The 21616-nt window shown below is 51.2% G+C and overlaps 1 protein-coding gene across 3 annotated transcripts in view; it reads left to right on the top strand.

Moving 5' to 3' along the window:
• Positions 1–21610, top strand: part of LOC132396937 (ephrin type-B receptor 3-like) — a 145056-nt gene extending 123446 nt beyond the window's left edge. Inside the window, exons 3-6 of one of the 3 annotated variants that reach the window (XR_009513182.1) lie at positions 11905–12580; positions 15340–16127; positions 17446–18830; positions 18905–21610. Coding sequence is in view for 1 of the 3 variants with exons in the window: in XM_059975064.1 (XP_059831047.1) it covers positions 11905–12580; positions 15340–15620 (957 nt within the window). In the remaining 2 variants the exon portion in view is untranslated. Of the gene's footprint in view, positions 1–11904; positions 12581–15339; positions 16718–17445 lie in introns of those variants that run through there. The other 2 variants (XR_009513181.1, XM_059975064.1) reach the window with 2 other exon arrangements.
• Positions 21611–21616: the final 6 nt, after the last annotated feature.

Genomic DNA, 21616 nt, shown 5'->3' with positions numbered 1-21616 from the left:
GTTCACTGATTGAGCAACTAGACCCTGTTCACTGATTGAGCAACTAGACCCTGTTCACTGATGAGCAACTAGACCCTGTTCACTGTCTGAGCAACTAGACCCTGTTCACTGTCTGAGCAACTAGACCCTGTTCACTGACTGAGCAACTAGACCCTGTTCGCTGACTGACCAAATAGACCCTCTTCGCTGTCTGAGCAGCTAGACACTGTTCGCTGACTGAGCAACTAGACACTGTTCGCTGACTGAGCAACTAGACCCTGTTCGCTGATTGAGCAACTAGACCCTGTTCGCTGGTTGAGCAACTAGACCCTGTTCGCTGACTGAGCAACTAGAACCTGTTCGCTGACTGAGCAACTAGACACTGTTCGCTGACTGAGCAACTAGACCCTGGTAGACACTGTTCGCTGAATGAGCAACTAGACCCACTTCACTGTCTGAGCAACTAGACCCTGTTCACTGACTGAGCAACTAGACCCTGTTCGCTGACTGAGCAACTAGACCCTGTTCGCTGACTGAGCAACTAGACACAGTTCGCTGACTGAGGAACTAGACACTGTTCGCTGGTTGAGCAACTAAACCCTGTTCGCTGATTGAGCAATTAGAACCTGTGCGCTGTCTGGGCAACTAGAACCTGTTCGCTGACTGAGCAACTAGACCCTGGTAGACACTGTTCGCTGACTGAGCAACTAGACACTGTTCGCTGACTGAGCAACTAGACCCTGGTAGACACTGTTCGCTGACTGAGCAACTAGACACTGTTCGCTGACTGAGCAACTAGACACTGTTCGCTGACTGAGCAACTAGATGCTGGTCACTGACTGAGCAACTAGACCCTGTTCACTGTCTGAGCAGCTAGACCCTGTTCACTGACTGAGCAACCAGACCCTGTTCCCTGATTGAGGAACTTGACACTGTTCACTGACTGAGCAACTAGACACTGTTCACTGACTGAGCAACTAGACACTGTTCACCAACAGGGCAACTGGACCCTGTTCACTGAGTGAGCAACTAGTCCCTGTTCACCAACAGGGCAACTGGACACTCTTCACTGAGTGAGCAACTAGTCCCTGTTCACCAACAGGGCAACTGGACCCTGTTCACTGAGTGAGCAACTAGACACTGTTCACCAACAGGGCAACTGGACCCTGTTCACTGAGTCAGCAACTAGACACTGTTCACTGACTGAGCAACTAGACACTGTTCACCAACAGAGCAACTGGACACTGTTCACTGAGTGAGCAACTAGACCCTGTTCACTGAGTGAGCAACTAGACCCTGTTCACTGATTGAACAACTAGACCCTGTTCACTGATTGAGCAACTAGACTCTGTTCACTGATTGAGCAACTAGACCCTGTTCACTGATGAGCAACTAGACCCTGTTCACTGTCTGAGCAACTAGACCCTGTTCACTGTCTGAGCAACTAGACACTGTTCACTGAGTGAGCAACTAGACCCTGTTCACTGAGTGAGCAACTAGACCCTGTTCACTGATTGAACAACTAGACCCTGTTCACTGATTGAGCAACTAGACTCTGTTCACTGATTGAGCAACTAGACCCTGTTCACTGATGAGCAACTAGACCCTGTTCACTGTCTGAGCAACTAGACCCTGTTCACTGTCTGAGCAACTAGACCCTGTTCACTGACTGAGCAACTAGACCCTGTTCGCTGACTGACCAACTAGACCCTGTTCGCTGACTGAGCAACTAGACACTGTTCGCTGACTGAGGAACTAGACACTGTTCGCTGACTGAGCAACTAGACCCTGTTCGCTGATTGAGCAACTAGACCCTGTTCGCTGGTTGAGCAACTAGACCCTGTTCGCTGACTGAGCAACTAGAACCTGTTCGCTGACTGAGCAACTAGACACTGTTCGCTGACTGAGCAACTAGACCCTGGTAGACACTGTTCGCTGACTGAACAACTAGACACTGTTCGCTGACTGAGCAACTAGACCCTGTTCGCTGACTGAGCAACTAGACACTGTTCGCTGACTGAGCAACTAGACCCTGTTCGCTGACTGAGCAACTAGACACTGTTCGCTGACTGTGCTACTAGACCCTGGTAGACACTGTTCGCTGACTGAGCAACTAGACACTGTTCGCTGATTGAGCAACTAGACCCTGTTCGCTGATTGAGCAACTAGACCCTGTTCGCTGATTGAGCAACTAGACACTGTTCGCTGATTGTGCAACTAGAACCTGTTCGCTGACTGAGCAACTAGACCCTGTTCACTGTCTGAGCAACTAGACCCAGTTCACTGACTGAGCAACTAGACCCTGTTCACTGACTGAGCAACTAGACACTGTTCACTGACTGAGCAACTAGACACTGTTCACCAACAGGGCAACTGGACCCTGTTCACTGAGTGAGCAACTAGTCCCTGTTCACCAACAGGGCAACTGGACACTCTTCACTGAGTGAGCAACTAGTCCCTGTTCACCAACAGGGCAACTGGACCCTGTTCACTGAGTGAGCAACTAGACACTGTTCACTGACTGAGCAACTAGACACTGTTCACCAACAGGGCAACTGGACCCTGTTCACTGAGTGAGCAACTAGTCCCTGTTCACCAACAGGGCAACTAGACCCTGTTCACTGAGTGAGCAACTAGTCCCTGTTCCCCAACAGGGCAACTGGACCCTGTTCACTGAGTGAGCAACTAGACCCTGTTCACCAACAGGGCAACTGGACCCTGTTCACTGAGTGAGCAACTAGACACTGTTCACCAACAGGGCAACTGGACCCTGTTCACTCAGTGAGCAACTAGACCCTGTTCACCAACAGGGCAACTAGATCCTGTTCACTGTGAGCAACTAGACCCTGTTCACTGAGTGAGCAACTAGACACTGTTCACTGACTGAGCAACTAGACCCTGTTCACCAACAGGGCAACTAGATCCTGTTCACTGAGAGAGCAACTAGACCCTGTTCACCAACAGGGCAACTGGACCCTGTTCACTGAGTGAGCAACTAGACACTGTTCACTGACTGAGCAACTAGATCCTGTTCACTGATTGAGCAACTAGACACTGTTCACTGATTGAGCAACTAGACCCTGTTCACTGACTGAGCAACTAGACCCTGTTCACTGACTGAGCAACTAGACACTGTTCACTGATTGAGCAACTAGACACTGTTCACTGATTCAGCAACTAGAACCTGTTCACTGACTGAGCAACTAGACCCTGTTCACTGACTGAGCAACTAGACCCTGTTCACTGACTGAGCAACTAGACCCTGTTCACTGTCTGACCAACTGGACACTGTTCACTGTCTGACCAACTGGACCCTGTTCACTGACTGAGCAACTGGACCCTGTTCACTGACTGAGCATCTGGACCCTGTTCACTGTCTGAGTAACTGGACACTTTTCACTGACTGAGCAACTAGACCCTGTTCACTGACTGAGCAACTAGACCTTGTTCACTGATTGAGCAACTAGACCCTGTTCACTGATTGAGCAACTAGACCCTGTTCACTGTCTGTGCAACTAGACCCTGTTCACTGTCTGAGCAACTAGACCCTGTTCACTGATTGAGCAACGAGACCCTGTTCACTGATTGAGCAACGAGACCCTGTTCACTGACTGAGCAACTAGACCCTGTTCACTGACTGAGCAACTAGAACTTGTTCACTGACTGAGCAACTAGACCCTGTTCACTGATTGAGCAACTAGAACCTGTTCACTGATTGAGCAACTAGACCCTGTTCACTGACTGAGCAACTAGACCCTGTTCACTGACTGAGCAACTAGACCCTGTTCACTGACTGAGCAACTAGAAACTGTTCACTGACTGAGCAACTAGACCCTGTTCACTGACTGAGCAACTAGAACCTGTTCACTGATTGAGCAACTAGACACTGTTCACTGTCTGAGCAACTAGACCCTGTTCACTGACTGAGCAACTAGACACTGTTCACTGACTGAGCAACTAGACCCTGTTCAGTGATTGAGCAACTAGACACTGTTCACTGTCTGAGCAACTAGACCCTGTTCACTGACTGAGCAACTAGACATTGTTCACTGACTGAGCAACTAGACCCTGTTCACTGATTGAGCAACTAGACCCTGTTCACTGTCTGAGCAACTAGACCCTGTTCACTGACTGAGCAACTATACCCTGTTCACTGACTGAGCAACTAGACACTGTTCACTGATTGAGCAACTAGACCCTGTTCACTGATTGAGCAACTAGACCCTGTTCACTGTCTGAGCAACTAGACCCTGTTCACTGACTGAGCAACTAGACCCTGTTCACTGACTGAGCAACTAGACACTATTCACTGATTGAGCAACTAGACCCTGTTCACTGTCTGAGCAACTAGACCCTGTTCACTGAGTGAGCAACTAGACAGTGTTCACTGACTTAGCAACTAGACCCTGTTCACTGATTGAGCAACTAGACCCTGTTCACCAACAGGGCAACTGGACCCTATTCACTGAGTGAGCAACTAGACACTGTTCACTGACTGAGCAACTAGATCCTGTTCACTGATTGAGCAACTAGACACTGTTCACTGATTGAGCAACTAGACCCTGTTCACTGACTGAGCAACTAGAACCTGTTCACCGACTGAGCAACTAGACCCTGTTCACTGACTGAGCAACTAGACCCTGTTCACTGATTGAGCAACTAGAACCTGTTCACTGACTGAGCAACTAGACACTGTTCACTGATTGAGCAACTAGAACCTGTTCACTGACTGAGCAACTAGAAACTGTTCACTGATTGAGCAACTAGACCCTGTTCACTGACTGAGCAACTAGAATCTGTTCACTGATTGAGCAACTAGACCCTGTTCACCGAGTGAACAAATACACCCTGTTCACTGATTGAGCAACTAGACCCTGTTCACTGTCTGAGCAACTAGAACCTGTTCACTGTCTGAGCAACTAGACACTGTTCACTGTCTGAGCAACTAGACCCTGTTCACTGATTGAGCAACTAGACCCTGTTCACTGTCTGAGAAACTAGAACCTGTTCACTGTCTGAGCAACTAGACCCTGTTCACTGACTGAGCAACTAGACACTGTTCACCAACAGGGCAACTGGACCCTGTTCACTGAGTGAGCAACTAGTCCCTGTTCACCAACAGGGCAACTAGACCCTGTTCACTGAGTGAGCAACTAGTCCCTGTTCCCCAACAGGGCAACTGGACCCTGTTCACTGAGTGAGCAACTAGACCCTGTTCACCAACAGGGCAACTGGACCCTGTTCACTGAGTGAGCAACTAGACACTGTTCACCAACAGGGCAACTGGACCCTGTTCACTCAGTGAGCAACTAGACCCTGTTCACCAACAGGGCAACTAGATCCTGTTCACTGAGTGAGCAACTAGACCCTGTTCACTGAGTGAGCAACTAGACACTGTTCACTGATTGAGCAACTAGACCCTGTTCACTGACTGAGCAACTAGACCCTGTTCACTGACTGAGCAACTAGACACTGTTCACTGATTGAGCAACTAGACACTGTTCACTGATTCAGCAACTAGAACCTGTTCACTGACTGAGCAACTAGACCCTGTTCACTGACTGAGCAACTAGACCCTGTTCACTGACTGAGCAACTAGACCCTGTTCACTGTCTGACCAACTGGACACTGTTCACTGTCTGACCAACTGGACCCTGTTCACTGACTGAGCAACTGGACCCTGTTCACTGACTGAGCATCTGGACCCTGTTCACTGTCTGAGTAACTGGACACTTTTCACTGACTGAGCAACTAGACCCTGTTCACTGACTGAGCAACTAGACCTTGTTCACTGATTGAGCAACTAGACCCTGTTCACTGATTGAGCAACTAGACCCTGTTCACTGTCTGTGCAACTAGACCCTGTTCACTGTCTGAGCAACTAGACCCTGTTCACTGATTGAGCAACGAGACCCTGTTCACTGATTGAGCAACGAGACCCTGTTCACTGACTGAGCAACTAGACCCTGTTCACTGACTGAGCAACTAGAACTTGTTCACTGACTGAGCAACTAGACCCTGTTCACTGATTGAGCAACTAGAACCTGTTCACTGATTGAGCAACTAGACCCTGTTCACTGACTGAGCAACTAGACCCTGTTCACTGACTGAGCAACTAGACCCTGTTCACTGACTGAGCAACTAGAAACTGTTCACTGACTGAGCAACTAGACCCTGTTCACTGACTGAGCAACTAGAACCTGTTCACTGATTGAGCAACTAGACACTGTTCACTGTCTGAGCAACTAGACCCTGTTCACTGACTGAGCAACTAGACACTGTTCACTGACTGAGCAACTAGACCCTGTTCACTGATTGAGCAACTAGACACTGTTCACTGTCTGAGCAACTAGACCCTGTTCACTGACTGAGCAACTAGACACTGTTCACTGACTGAGCAACTAGACCCTGTTCACTGATTGAGCAACTAGACCCTGTTCACTGTCTGAGCAACTAGACCCTGTTCACTGACTGAGCAACTAGACCCTGTTCACTGACTGAGCAACTAGACCCTGTTCACTGATTGAGCAACTAGACCCTGTTCACTGATTGAGCAACTAGACCCTGTTCACTGTCTGAGCAACTAGACCCTGTTCACTGATTGAGCAACTAGACCCTGTTCACTGACTGAGCAACTAGACACTATTCACTGATTGAGCAACTAGACCCTGTTCACTGTCTGAGCAACTAGACCCTGTTCACTGAGTGAGCAACTAGACAGTGTTCACTGACTTAGCAACTAGACCCTGTTCACTGATTGAGCAACTAGACCCTGTTCACCCACAGGGCAACTAGATCCTGTTCACTGAGAGAGCAACTACACCCTGTTCACCAACAGGGCAACTGGACCCTATTCACTGAGTGAGCAACTAGACACTGTTCACTGACTGAGCAACTAGATCCTGTTCACTGATTGAGCAACTAGACACTGTTCACTGATTGAGCAACTAGACCCTGTTCACTGACTGAGCAACTAGAACCTGTTCACTGACTGAGCAACTAGACCCTGTTCACTGATTGAGCAACTAGAACCTGTTCACTGACTGAGCAACTAGACACTGTTCACTGATTGAGCAACTAGAACCTGTTCACTGACTGAGCAACTAGAAACTGTTCACTGATTGAGCAACTAGACCCTGTTCACTGACTGAGCAACTAGAATCTGTTCACTGATTGAGCAACTAGACCCTGTTCACCGAGTGAGCATCTAGACCCTGTTCACCGAGTGAACAAATACACCCTGTTCACTGATTGAGCAACTAGACCCTGTTCACTGTCTGAGCAACTAGAACCTGTTCACTGTCTGAGCAACTAGACACTGTTCACTGTCTGAGCAACTAGACCCTGTTCACTGATTGAGCAACTAGACCCTGTTCACTGTCTGAGAAACTAGAACCTGTTCACTGTCTGAGCAACTAGACCCTGTTCACTGACTGAGCAACTAGACCCTGTTCACTGTCTGAGCAACTAAACACTGTTCACTGACTGAGCAACTAGACACTGTTCACTGTCTGAGCAACTAGACCCTGTTCACTGACTGAGCAACTAGACCCTGTTCACTGATTGAGCAACTAGACCCTGTTCACTGAGTGAGCAACTAGACCCTGTTCACTGACTGAGCAATTAGACCCTGTTCACTGACTGAGCAATTAGACCCTGTTCACTGACTGAGCAACTAGACCCTGTTCACTGACTGAGCAATTAGACCCTGTTCACTGACTGAGCAATTAGACCCTGTTCACTGACTGAGCAACTAGACTCTGTTCACTGTCTGAGCAACTAGACCCTGTTCACTGACATAGCAACTAGACCCTGTTCACTGACTGAGCAACTAGACCCTGTTCACTGTCTGAGCAACTAGACCCTGTTCACTGACAGAGCAACTAGACCCTGTTCACTGACTGAGCAACTAGACCCTGTTCACTGACTGAGCAACTAGACACTGTTCACTGACTGAGCAACTGGACCCTGTTCACTGACTGAGCATCTGGACCCTGTTCACTGACTGAGCAACTGGACCCTGTTCACTGTCTGAGCAACTGGACACTGTTCACTGACTGAGCAACTAGACCCTGTTCACTGATTGAGCAACTAGACCCTGTTCACTGAATGAGCAACTAGACCCTGTTCACTGTCTGTGCAACTAGAACCTGTTCACTGTCTGAGCAACTAGACCCTGTTCACTGATTGAGCAACTAGACCCTGTTCACTGTCTGAGCAACTAGACCCTGTTCACTGACTGAGCAACTAGACCCTGTTCACTGATTGAGCAACTAGACCCTGTTCACCTACAGGGCAACTAGATCCTGTTCACTGAGAGAGCAACTAGACCCTGTTCACCGACAGGGCAACTAGATCCTGTTCACTGAGAGAGCAACTAGACCCTGTTCACCGACAGGGCAACTGGACCCTATTCACTGAGTGAGCAACTAGACACTGTTCACTGACTGAGCAACTAGATCCTGTTCACTGATTGAGCAACTAGACACTGTTCACTGACTGAGCAACTAGACCCTGTTCACTGATTGAGCAACTAGACACTGTTCACTGTCTGAGCAACTAGACCCTGTTCACTGACTGAGCAACTAGACACTGTTTACTGACTGAGCAACTAGACCCTGTTCACTGATTGAGCAACTAGACACTGTTCACTGTCTGAGCAACTAGACCCTCTTCACTGACTGAGCAACTAGACCCTGTTCACTGATTGAGCAACTAGACCCTGTTCACTGTCTGAGAAACTAGAACCTGTTCACTGTCTGAGCAACTAGACCCTGTTCACTGACTGAGCAACTAGACCCTGTTCACTGACTGAGCAACTAGACCCTGTTCACTGACTGAGCAACTAGACACTGTTCACTGACTGAGCAACTGGACCCTGTTCACTGACTGAGCATCTGGACCCTGTTCACTGACTGAGCAACTGGACCCTGTTCACTGACTGAGCAACTGGACCCTGTTCACTGTCTGAGCAACTGGACACTGTTCACTGACTGAGCAACTAGACACTGTTCACTGTCTGAGCAACTAGACACTGTTCACTGACTGAGCAACTAGACCCTGTTCACTGACTGAGCAACTAGACCCTGTTCACTGATTGAGCAACTAGACCCTGTTCACTGAGTGAGCAACTAGACCCTGTTCACTGACTGAGCAATTAGACCCTGTTCACTGACTGAGCAATTAGACCCTGTTCACTGACTGAGCAACTAGACCCTGTTCACTGACTGAGCAATTAGACCCTGTTCACTGACTGAGCAATTAGACCCTGTTCACTGACTGAGCAACTAGACTCTGTTCACTGTCTGAGCAACTAGACTCTGTTCACTGTCTGAGCAACTAGAGTCTGTTCACTGACATAGCAACTAGACCCTGTTCACTGACTGAGCAACTAGACCCTGTTCACTGTCTGAGCAACTAGACCCTGTTCACTGACTGAGCAACTAGACCCTGTTCACTGACTGAGCAACTAGACCCTGTTCACTGACTGAGCAACTAGACACTGTTCACTGACTGAGCAACTGGACCCTGTTCACTGACTGAGCATCTGGACCCTGTTCACTGACTGAGCAACTGGACCCTGTTCACTGACTGAGCAACTGGACCCTGTTCACTGTCTGAGCAACTGGACACTGTTCACTGACTGAGCAACTAGACCCTGTTCACTGATTGAGCAACTAGTCCCTGTTCACTGAATGAGCAACTAGACCCTGTTCACTGTCTGTGCAACTAGAACCTGTTCACTGTCTGAGCAACTAGACCCTGTTCACTGATTGAGCAACTAGACCCTGTTCACTGACTGAGCAACTAGACCCTGTTCACTGACTGAGCAACTAGACCCTGTTCACTGATTGAGCAACTAGACACTGTTCACTGTCTGAGCAACTAGACCCTGTTCACTGATTGAGCAACTAGACACTGTTCACTGTCTGAGCAACTAGACCCTCTTCACTGACTGAGCAACTAGACCCTGTTCACTGATTGAGCAACTAGACCCTGTTCACTGTCTGAGCAACTAGACCCTGTTCACTGACTGAGCAACTAGACCCTGTTCACTGACTGAGCAACTAGACACTGTTCACTGATTGAGCAGCTAGACCCTGTTCACTGTCTGAGCAACTAGACCCTGTTCACTGAGTGAGCAACTAGACAGTGTTCACTGACTGAGCAACTAGACCCTGTTCACTGATTGAGCAACTAGACCCTGTTCACCTACAGGGCAACTAGATCCTGTTCACTGAGAGAGCAACTAGACCCTGTTCACCGACAGGGCAACTGGACCCTATTCACTGAGTGAGCAACTAGACACTGTTCACTGACTGAGCAACTAGATCCTGTTCACTGATTGAGCAACTAGACACTGTTCACTGACTGAGCAACTAGACCCTGTTCACTGACTGAGCAACTAGACCCTGTTCACTGTCTGAGCAACTAGACACTGTTCACTGATTGAGCAACTAGACACTATTCACTGACTGAGCAACTAGAACCTGTTCACTGACTGAGCAACTAGACCCTGTTCACTGACTGAGCAACTGGACACTGTTCACTGACTGAGCAACTAGAACCTGTTCACTGACTGAGCAACTAGACCCTGTTCACTGACTGAGCAACTAGACCCTGTTCACTGTCTGAGCAACTAGACCCTGTTCACTGACTGAGCAACTAGACCCTGTTCACTGTCTGAGCAACTAGACCCTGTTCACTGACTGAGCAACTAGACTCTGTTCACCAGGGTAAACCCAGTTCGCTCATTGAGCAGCTAGAGCCTGCGCACTGTTTGAACAACTCAACCAGGCTCGCTAATTGACTCTATTAGACTCTATTTTGCCAGCTGAGGAACGAGACCCTGTTTGTTGTTTGAACAATTAGACCCAGTTTGCTGACTTTACAACTAGCCCCTGTTCACCGACAGGGCAACTAGACCCTGTTTCCTGATCGAGCCAATAGACCCCGTTCGCCGATTGAGCAACTTGACTCAGTTTGTAATGTTCCCTCTGAGGTGTCCGTGTGTGCACACATCATTTGCTATGAATGCACAAAGGAATTTAAAATGCCCTGAAACGGTTGTCACCCTCCACCTTGTTGGCATGTTAAATATATTTCACGATCGTACACAATCGCATTTCATTTTTCGTTTCCCGATTCGGACACAGGTTTTAGAAGTACCTTATTTATAGTGTTTTTTATTGAAGAAATGATTGATCCACTGTGTTACAATGCAAGGAAGCCCAAAAGAACCGCTAGTTCATTTAAAAGGAAACAGAAACTGCTACACCGAAGGCCCGTGAGGTCAGGAAAGCGCAGCAACGAGAAATATTTACGCAATACATACGCCGGTGTTGCCTGCCTGTATTGTGGCGATGCAAACGTTGCTGGGGAATTTGCAAGAGTTAAGAAGTGGGATGATATTTGGAAACTTGACTTTTTAAAGCATCATTTAGCGAGCAAATCAGATATGGACGGTGTGCAAAAGCTCCGGCGTGAAAATCTTTTATAACCCGCTACGTCTGTCTTGCGAGAGTGCAGATGAACTCCCAGAGGAGATCAAATTTCTTATTGGCTGTTATTTTACTTATTTTAAACAATGAACAACGAACTGGACTTGGTATTTGCTATCCTAATTTGGCACAGAGCAAAAAAGAATTGCACAGCACAAGATTTTTGCATACGCTGATCATCACAAATTAGAAGGAACATCGCTTATTTTCTGTTTGAGCAATTTGAATGGGAAAAGGGGCCCAAATCTCGGAGCTGGAAGGTACGCCTTCTGGCCTTGGACGCTTCTGTTACAGGGGCAGGTTTATCACCGCCCTCCCTTCCCTGACCGCCAGATGATTCCCATTTCCCCAGTTCTCTCGGGACCCTATTCGAGTGTTTCCGATCTAGTGGGATTGATTTTGTTTCCTCTGTCTCTCCTGGCAGTGGGAAGAGGCTGTGGCCGTGGACAAAAGTTTCCAGACCACACGAACGTACCGTGTGTGCAACGTGGAGCTTCCGAACCAGGACAACTGGCTGCGCAGTAGCTTTATCCAGCGGGGAGAGGCTCGACTGGTCTACGTGGACCTCAGGTTCTCCGTCCGGGACTGCACGTCCTTCCAGGTGGCCGCTGGCTTCTGCCGGGAGACTTTCACCCTCTACTACCGCCAGTCCGACTCTGAGGAGACGGTCCCGGCCGCCGGCGCCGAGCAGCTAAGAGCGGCGTACGCCAAGGTGCAGGAGGTGGCCGCCGAGCACGTCTTCAGCCTCGGGGGCAGCGGCCGGGTGAACAGGGTCACAGTGAGGGTGTGGCCGCTCTCCAAGGCCGGCTTCAGGCTGGCTTTCCGGGACCGGGGGGCCTGCATCAACTTGCTCTCCGTCCGGGTCTACTTCAAGAAGTGCCCGGCCACCGTCGCCAATCTGGCCCACTTCCCCGAGGTGGCAACGGGCGACGGGCCGTCCTCGCTGGGGGTGGCGGCCGGCCACTGCGTGCTCAACGCCGAGGAGGACTCCGTCCCACTCAAGATGTTCTGTGGCAGCGAGGGCGACTGGGTGGGAGGCGCCGGCGCCTGTCGCTGCCGCCGCGGTTACCGGAGCAATGAGGAGCTCACTGCATGTACAGGTATAGAAAAGCCCCCGATCCTCTCCCCCCACCACACACACTCTTACAGCAGCCCCTCACCTCCAGAAAACACAGACCTGCCTACCCCACGAACTCTCTCACCCCTCGTTCCCCTCGCAACAAAGACGTCCCACATTCTCTCACACCCCCTCTCATACCTCCTGCAGCAGAGGCCGGGTTGACCGTGAATGCTGCGTCCCGGCTGTCTACGTGATACGCCAACCAGGGCAGTACACAGCTGATGAAGCCAAAGCAACGGCAGCTACAGTTTGGCACCAGGATTCGCCAGTCTTTCTCCCCCGGGGTTTGCTCCCGAGAGCTTTCCCACGACTGGGCACACCCACAAGGCAGCGGAGGTCGGAGACCAGACTTTTCCGCCTCCCGGATGAGCCCCATCTGCCTGAAGCGACGGGTTTTAAACCGCCAGAAACCTGTCTTTGCCCCTTCGCCCGTCACTGGAAATTGTTCCGCCGGGCTCAGCCACACGTGAAGCCCAAGGGCTGGACTTGGTTGTCAGCGGCTGTCTGATTCGCAGCCATTACTAGGTATCCCTATCACCACTCCCGGTTATAACAAACTTAAGGAACCGCACTTCTCACAAAAGCTCCCTCCCCTTATCCCCTCACATTCAAACACCGCCGCACCCGCTTCACGCACCCCTCCCTGACACTCTCTGTACACACAACCATCTCTCACACGTCGCCCCCACACACACCCTTCACACCCCACTCCTCTGACACCCTACACACACAGAGTCATTCCATTACACCGCCCCTTTACCCTCTCATGTTAAAGGCCACCCCCCGCAACCCCCCATGTGCTCACAGCTCCTCGACTGATACCCAAACACGTTTCTCAAGCACTCACCTCGCAGTCTCCCACCCTGGGGACACACATGCACACACTCACACTCACTCACTCACTCACTCACTCACTCACATACACACACACACACACACACTCCCACACACACTCACTCACTCACACACACTCACACTCACTCACATACACACACACACACTCCCACACACACTCACTCACACACTCACTCTCACACACACACACTCTCACACACACACTCACTCACTCTCACACACACACACTCTCACACACACACTCACTCACACTCACACACACACACTCTCTCTCACACACACACACTCACACTCACACACACACACTCACACACACACTCTCTCACACACGCACACACACACACACTCACACTCACTCACACTCTCTCACACACACACACTCACACACACACACACTCTCTCTCACACACAAACACACTCACACTCACTGACACACTCACTCTCACACACACACACAAACTCACACACACACTCTCTCACACACACTCACACACACACACTCACACTCACTCACACTCTCTCACACACACACACTCACTCACACTCACACTCACACACACACACACACACACACACACACACACACACACACACACGCCCCTGAGGTCGGGATCAACGTCACAGTCGAGTTTGTTGATACACACAACTCTGTACGGGTGCAATGAAAAGCTTACTTACTGCAGTACCACAGCGCCGTGGTCCGGACTCACCGGACTGCCGTTCACCCTTCACTGAACAGTCAGCTAAACCACAGCTCGCCATCCCAATCTTTCAAACTTCTCGACCTTTCTCTCCCGTCTCCTTCCACATTGCAATCGACGTGTCGGGTCGCTGTGTTGATCAGCCGCAGTAATCATGGGCGCTCCCCTCCCTCGCAACCCTGTCTGTCGGGAGTGTGGGGAGATTGAAATGGGATCGGTGTAAATGATCGGTACGGACTCTCTCTGGGGTGGTGTCTGTCCACTCTGCTGTGCCTGTGAGCTAGGCCCCACCTTTAGGACGACGCAGAGTCTATGTACACCGATCGACAAGTCTGCCTCACCCTTACCTCGTGGGGCCGCACAGACTCGGAGCAGTCCGGAAACGTTGTCCAGTCACAGACCCTGCTCCTGCTCAGCCCCCACCCCTATATCAGACCGCACGTTTGTCCTTTGATCTATCTCCCAATTTTTCCCACGGGGTCAAATAGTCGAAATCTTCACGTTTTGTCTAAGGGGAGAATAAGGGAGGACACTTATTTATTATTTTTATTTATTGAGGGACAGCGCAAAGTAGATCTTTTCGGCTCTTCGAGCCCGGCAATCCCCCAATTTAATCCGAGTCTAGCCACGGGACAATTTACAACGACCAATTAACCCACCAACCGGTAGGTGTTTGGAATGTGAGAGGGAATTGGAGTACCCGGAGGGAACCGATGAGGCCACGGGTAAAAGTACAAGCTCGTTACATGCAACGGCTGGAATTAAACCCGCACTGGCTGTACTGTAAAGCGTTGTGCTAACCACTCCGTCACTGTGCTGCCTCGGGAGGGAATGAGGGTCCGGAACTCACAGCCCAAAGCAGAAATGCTTCCTGTGTCTGCACATTTCGCAGACGTTGGAATCGTGAGGAAATGAAAGTCTAGCAGGAGGCTGATCGGCCCATTCTATATGTGTTAGTCAAGGAAAATGCTTTCCAACCCAACTCATGCAACTCTGCTGTTGACTGCTCTTCCAGTGTACACCCGCCACCGTTCCGGCTCCGACAATGACCCCCGACTCCGCCCTAATTCTTCTCTTAGTTAAAGCCTCGGCGTTCGTTTTTTAACCTATGGTCACCCCCATGGGCCACCAACTATATCTCAGGTCTTCATAACTTCACTAACTCCACCCTCCCTCCCCACAGAAATTGAAGATTATGTGACGCTCACCCGCTCCCAATCATCCCGGGATGTCCCGCGCCCCTCCTGCAGCCAATCGGAAGAGCAGACTGCCCTCTTGCGAGCCAATGGGCGCCTGCTGGAGGAACAGGCTAGGACCCTGGGACAACTGGTACGGGCGGTGGGGGCCCTCAACGACACCCTCAGCGCCATCTTGCGGAGGCTTCCCGGACTCCTGGAAGGAACGGCCGAGAGTGAATCCTCGTCGGGCGCTGATCCCAGGGAGGAGGACGGAGCTCCCAACTAACGCCATAGACATTGGAAGGCCCAAACTGGAGGAATCAGGAACAGAGGGCAAGGAACTGTCGACGTTTCGGGGTTGAGACCCGGTATCTGGACTGAGCGGAGAGAGAAGATGGTCAATCTCTGTCTCCCAAACCCCAACTTTTCCCCGTCTTCCCATCTCGTCTTACCACTTATTCCCCCCCCCCCCCCGCATCGTTAACTGGAGCTCCGGGCCATTTTAATAGCCCTCCCCTTTCCCCACAGACCTGTCTGTCCTCGGCCGCCTCCACTGCCAATGGGAGGGCAAACTCAAGCTTGGTGGGGGGGGGGGGGCGGTATGAACACCTTGTATTCCTCATGGCATGAACGTTGGAATTTCCAGCAGAGAATATCTGCAGAAGCTGGAAATCCAAGCAACAGACACAAAGTGCTGGAGGAACTCAGCAGGTCGGGCGGCATCGACGGAAATGAGTGGAAGCCACCAGCTTTCATCGGGACTGGAAAGGAAGGGAGAAGTCAGAGCAAGAAGGTGGGGGGAGGGGAGGAAGAAGAATAACGGGATACGTCAAACCGGGAGGGGGTGGTGGGGTTGAAGGGATGGGAAGCTGATTGGTGAAAGGGATAAATGGCTGATAGCAGAGGTTAGAAGACCGTGTGAGAAAGAGGAGGAGAGGTATCAGAGGTGATGGGCGGGTGAGGAGATAAGGTGACGGAGGGAAACAGCAATGGTGAAGCGTGGGGTGGTGGGGAAGCAACAACAAGAAGTTCGAGAAATCGATGTTCATGCCATGAGGTTGGGGCCCACCGAGACGGAATTATAAGGTGTTGCTCCTCCAACCTCAGTGCGGCCGCTTGGCGACAGTAGAGGAGACCATGGACTGACATGTCGGGATTTCCTTTTTCCAGCTGCCCCTTTATCCCCGGGGTTTCTCTCTCCAGTTCCTCCCCCCATCACCCTGCGTAATTCCCCCTCCCATAGTACATAGAGTCGTTTTATGTGACTCTGTTACGCGGGAAATGGTTCTGGGTCGCGAGTTATGGGAGTTTGGGGTTGCAAATATGGAGAGAATACATGTTAAGAAACTTATTAGTATAAAGGCGTAAAAGAAACTTGGTAGTGATTAATTGCGTCCGGAGGGGAGGGGTTGAGGAGGGCCGTGGTCGAGAGGAAGAGAGAATGCGGAAACTGGAAAGGGCCCCGTCGGCTGGTTTGAACGACGGAGGGACGCGCGGTTTACAGCGAGCGGAGTGAATGACAGGGGTCTTCGGCTGTTGCTGGTTTCCAGCACATCAGGAGCCCGATCCCTACACTGTTTAACCTCTTCATTTGGATTGTCCTTGGTTATGAATTGCAGCGAATGTCCTAGTCTGCAACTCGACTTTCCCTATTTCAGTGACCAGCATTCTGTCCTAATCAATCAATGAATATTGATTCTTGCATATTGCCCTCCCTGCGACCCCCGCCCCATTTTCTTAATCACGAAAGGGATTTGGAGTCCAGGTTCTAGCCTTAGGACCACATTCAGGAGTGCCCCGTGATTTCGGAAGTAATATTGGAAAGCGGTTCCAGGAGTTCAATAGGCTGGAGAAGAGAGAGCGTTCCGGTCGTTGCTGCTCTGCTCGGCTCGGCTGGCAAGGACATCCTCTCGGTTCAGCACTACTTCAAGGCTGTAACCCCAACACCCGCATTTTAGATACGACACAGCTCCAGTAAATTCAGGATTCCAGTGAGTGGGAACAGGGTGCAGTATCAATACCCAATCCGGGCTCTGGGACAATCGGATTATCAGATAACTCCTTGTACAAAATTCCCACAGAGCGACGCGGACATTCTGTTTATTTTACAGAGCTTTGGTCGTAAATGAAGACTTTCTGAGATGTCTCCGAGGAGCGGCGTTGAACTTAGTTCCATTTCCAGGTCAAAGGTCTCGACCCGGAGTCGACTGTCCACTCCCCCCTGCAGTGGGACTGCCCGACCCGCTTGTGGCTGGGAAACCCTTCCCGAGAGCGAACTACATACAGAAGATTCTGCGGATGCTGCAAATCCCGAGCGGCGCACTCAGCAGGTCAGGCAGCATCTAAAGAGCCAACGTTTCGGATCTGCTTCGATCATCAGGACGTCGGCCCAAAAGGTCGACACTTACTTCTCCCTCCATAGATGCTACCGGACCTGCTGAGTTTTTCCAGCATTGAGAATGTGTGTGTGTGTGTGTGTTGTGCAGTCACTGAATGTCCCGGAGCTCAGGGTCCAGGCAGTTGAAGGCAGAGCCCCCAACAGTGAGGGGATTAAAACCGGGGATGATCGAGAGGCCAGTACAATAAAATCATAACGGGAAGTATTAAAATATCACACTTTATCAATCAAAATGTTCACAGAGGGCAAGGAATGAATCACAGAGAATGAAAGGGGAAAGACGCTCTGGGCGGGTTTAATTTACAACAGGAGGCATCCCTATCCGATGGGTTGTGGTAATTGAGAGGCGAGAGGTGGAAGGCGGGGCAATATTTGGAGCAGCATCGCCCCTTAACCCGGGCCATCCAAACGGGGTCATGGGATCTTGAACGGAGAGACGGTGGGAGAGGAGGTTCGGTCCGTTCGCCACGAGTGGAGGGAGGGGGCAGCAACCGGGGTGTTTCTGTGCGATTCAGGTAGATCCGTTCCAGGTCATTCCCCAGGTTCCGTTCCGACCCGGAGAGACGGCTGGAAAGCGCAGTCGTCCGAATTCCAGACACAGACTCCTCGACGCCACCCCACCCAGCTGGCGATGACCGCAATCCACCCTCCATTCTCTCAGACACCCACAACTGGCAGTACCTGGGGAGGGAACTGTGGATTGCAACGGGGTGACCGCCTGACCATTGCGCATTGCTGACCCATCGGAGGCTGGGGATCGACGAGGAAGGAGTCTGAGGCGAGATTGTAAAGATTAATCCGGGCGGGGCACAGGGCGAATGAGCACCCTTACCTATGGGGAATAAGATCCCTCTCCCTGGGGAAGACAAGATCTCCCTTCTCTTTCCCAGGAGGGGAGGGTGAAGATGTAAGTGCACAGGTCTCTTTCGGGGGAGGGAATCAGACAAGGACACTAGCCTCTCTCTTGGGGTTCGGACAGAAGGGCACTGTACACTCCCTTTGGGTGGGGGGGGGGTTTGCAGAGACAAGGGCCACAGGTCTCTCTCGGGCCGGGCAGAACAAGGGCACTCATCTCACTTTGGGGAGGCAGAGGCACAGGTCACGTGTCTCTCTCTGGTGGGGGTAGGCAGAGACAAGGGCACTCATCTCACTTTGGGGAGGCAGAGGCACAGGTCACGTGTCTCTCTCTGGTGGGGGTAGGCAGAGACAAGGGCACTCAACTCGCTCTTGGGGAGGCAGAGGCACAGGTCACGTGTCTCTCTCTCTGGGGGGTAGGCAGAGACAAGGGCACCGTTCTCTTTTTTATTGGGGGCAGAGACAAGGTCATCGATCACTCGTGCGGGACAGGGACAAGGGCACAGGCCTCTCATGGGGGGGGGGGGACGGACATCTCTGTCTCTCTTCCCCCCTCACATTGGGGTGTTTCTGGAACTAGTGGACGACACCGTGACCCGGGGGCGCTCTGAATGGCGATGTCCGAGCTGTAATTTCAACGTTTTCGTTGTGAATGGTGAATTACAGTAATGTTTTGCTGTGATCACCGACTAGAACTCCTTAGAAAACGGAACAAAGAAGGGGACCATCTTTATTCCATTTCCGAAGGTCTGGGGAAACAGAGGACAAAGACAGGGAGCAGGGGCCGTCACTAACCTGTTAGTCTGCTTCAGCGAGACCCAGGACACCCTCTCACCCTGTTGGAACCCTCTCCCTCCACAACGAATGGTGGAAGAAGGTCTGGATAAACGACTTTATCTCCACTGGGGTTCTGAGAGAACCCTGCGTGGTTTCCGGAAGCGGGGGATAGATTACGGAACAGGCTCGATGGGCAGTATGACCTAATTCTGCTCCTGTGCCTTATGGTCTGAGCTCCACCTGACCCTCGAACCATGGTAGGCGACGATGATGCGTTGCCTGGGGTAATAATCCACGGAGAAACGTCCCTGATAAATCCCGACGACTGGCCGGCCAGTAATTCGGGGAGAGCTCCCGAAACAGGACCTACTCGCTCCCACCCGGAGGTGGGGAACCGGCTGGAGTTTTACCAGGGACCGGCAGGATTAGACGGGAGCCCAGTCAGTCAGTCCTCTTTTCTGAGGTGCTTTTTCCCGTCAAGTCCACGGACCTCGTCCTGGTTGGTCCTGCTCCAGGCGGGGCAGGGGGCATCACTCCGACGACCCTTCACAGAACAGGCACCCGGCCTCCCGTCCATCGTCTACACCGCCTGATCCGTCGGGAGAGCAGCCAGCATGATCAAGGGTGCCTCCGACCATCTCCCCCCTCCCCTCCCCTCCCACCGGGCAGGAGAGCGCGTACCGCCGGGCTCAAGGACAGCTTCTACCCCGCTGTTATCAGACTCGTGAATGGATCTCTGGTGTATAGAAGAGTACAGCACAGGAACAGGCCATTCGGCCCACAAAGCTAATCAGTAACACCCAAACACTAACCCCTCCTGCCTACACCATGTCCCTCCATCTTCCTCACACCCGCGTGCCTGTCCAAAACCCTAAAAATGTACCCTCGATCGACCTCGTCGTGGCCTTGTTATAAAATCTTTATTGCGTGCGTGCGCGCGCCTCACTTTCTCTGTAACTGCAATGCTATTCAACGCAACACACACAAGATGCTGGAGCAAACAGTCGGCGTTTCCGGCCGAGACCCTTCTTCAGGACTGGAAAGAGAGGGGGCAGACACCACAATAAAAAGGTGGAGGGGGACTTCACACAGAGAGTGGTGGGAGTGTGGAATGAGCTGCCAGCTGAAGTGGTGAATGCGGGCTCACTTTTAACATTTAAGAAAAATTTGGACAGGTACATGGATGAGAGGGGTATAGAGGGATACGGGCCAGGTGCAGGTCAGTGGGACTAGGTAGCAAAATGGTTCGGCACAGACAAGAAGGGCCGAAGGGCCTGTTTCTGTGCTGTAATGTTCTGTGGGAAGGAGAATAGCTAGCGGGTGAAGCCCAGCGTGTAGGAGAGGTAAAGTGCCGGAGAGGCAGGAATCTGACAGAAGATTATAATACTGTGCAGTACAGGGAAAGGGAAGAGATAGGCAGGTTAGAAGAGGTGAAAGGCCAGAGTGAGGAACAGAAGAGGGGGGAGAAGGAGGAGTTTTTTTTAACCAGAAGGAGAAGTCGCTATTCATGCCTTCAAGATGGATATTACCCAGACGGAATATAAGGTGTTGCTCCTTCACCCTGAGAATGGCCTCATCTTGGCGCAATAGGAGGTCACAAAAACACTCAACTAACACAAACATTTACCTTGAAGTGTTATGTACGGAACAATCTATTCGGGTGGTGGCACTATAGCGTACCGGTTAGCACAATCATTTACACCACTGGCGATTCACCGATCAGGGTTCGATTCCCGGCGCTGCCTATAAAGAGTTTATATGGAATTTCTGTTATCACATTTTTTTTGGGGGGGGGGGGTACTCTAGTTTCCTCTCCCGTTTCAAACACGTTCAAGTTGGGGTCACCGAGTTGCAGGGCACACTACGTAGGCACTGGGAATGTGGCAATGCTTGCGGGCTGCCAGGCACCATCCTCACTGATTTGGTTTAATGCCAAGGATGCTTTTCACTGTCTGATTTGATGTACAATAAAATGGCTCCAATTTCCTCTCTCCCTCCTCATTGCCGTTGTCACCCAGCAAAGGTTGGGGTCTGGTTCACCACCCCCCTGAACTAGGAGTGTGCTCTCAGATCTCCATCACCACACCCTTCCTCTTTGATCTACGGGGAGGGGAGGTAACGTTAGTAGTTCCACAACATGGCTGGTCTAACTGAGCAAGGAGGTGCTCTGGGAAATCACTGGGCAGAAACCTGGCTCAGGAGGAAACAGGCCTTTTGGCCCATCCACTCTGTGCAGGCCTCCAATCCCATTT

This window comes from Hypanus sabinus, chromosome 7, assembly GCF_030144855.1.
Source record: "Hypanus sabinus isolate sHypSab1 chromosome 7, sHypSab1.hap1, whole genome shotgun sequence".
Classification (NCBI taxonomy): domain Eukaryota; kingdom Metazoa; phylum Chordata; class Chondrichthyes; order Myliobatiformes; family Dasyatidae; genus Hypanus; species Hypanus sabinus.
The sequence above is the reverse complement of the archived record's forward strand: the minus strand, read 5'-3'. Positions and strand labels throughout refer to the sequence as shown.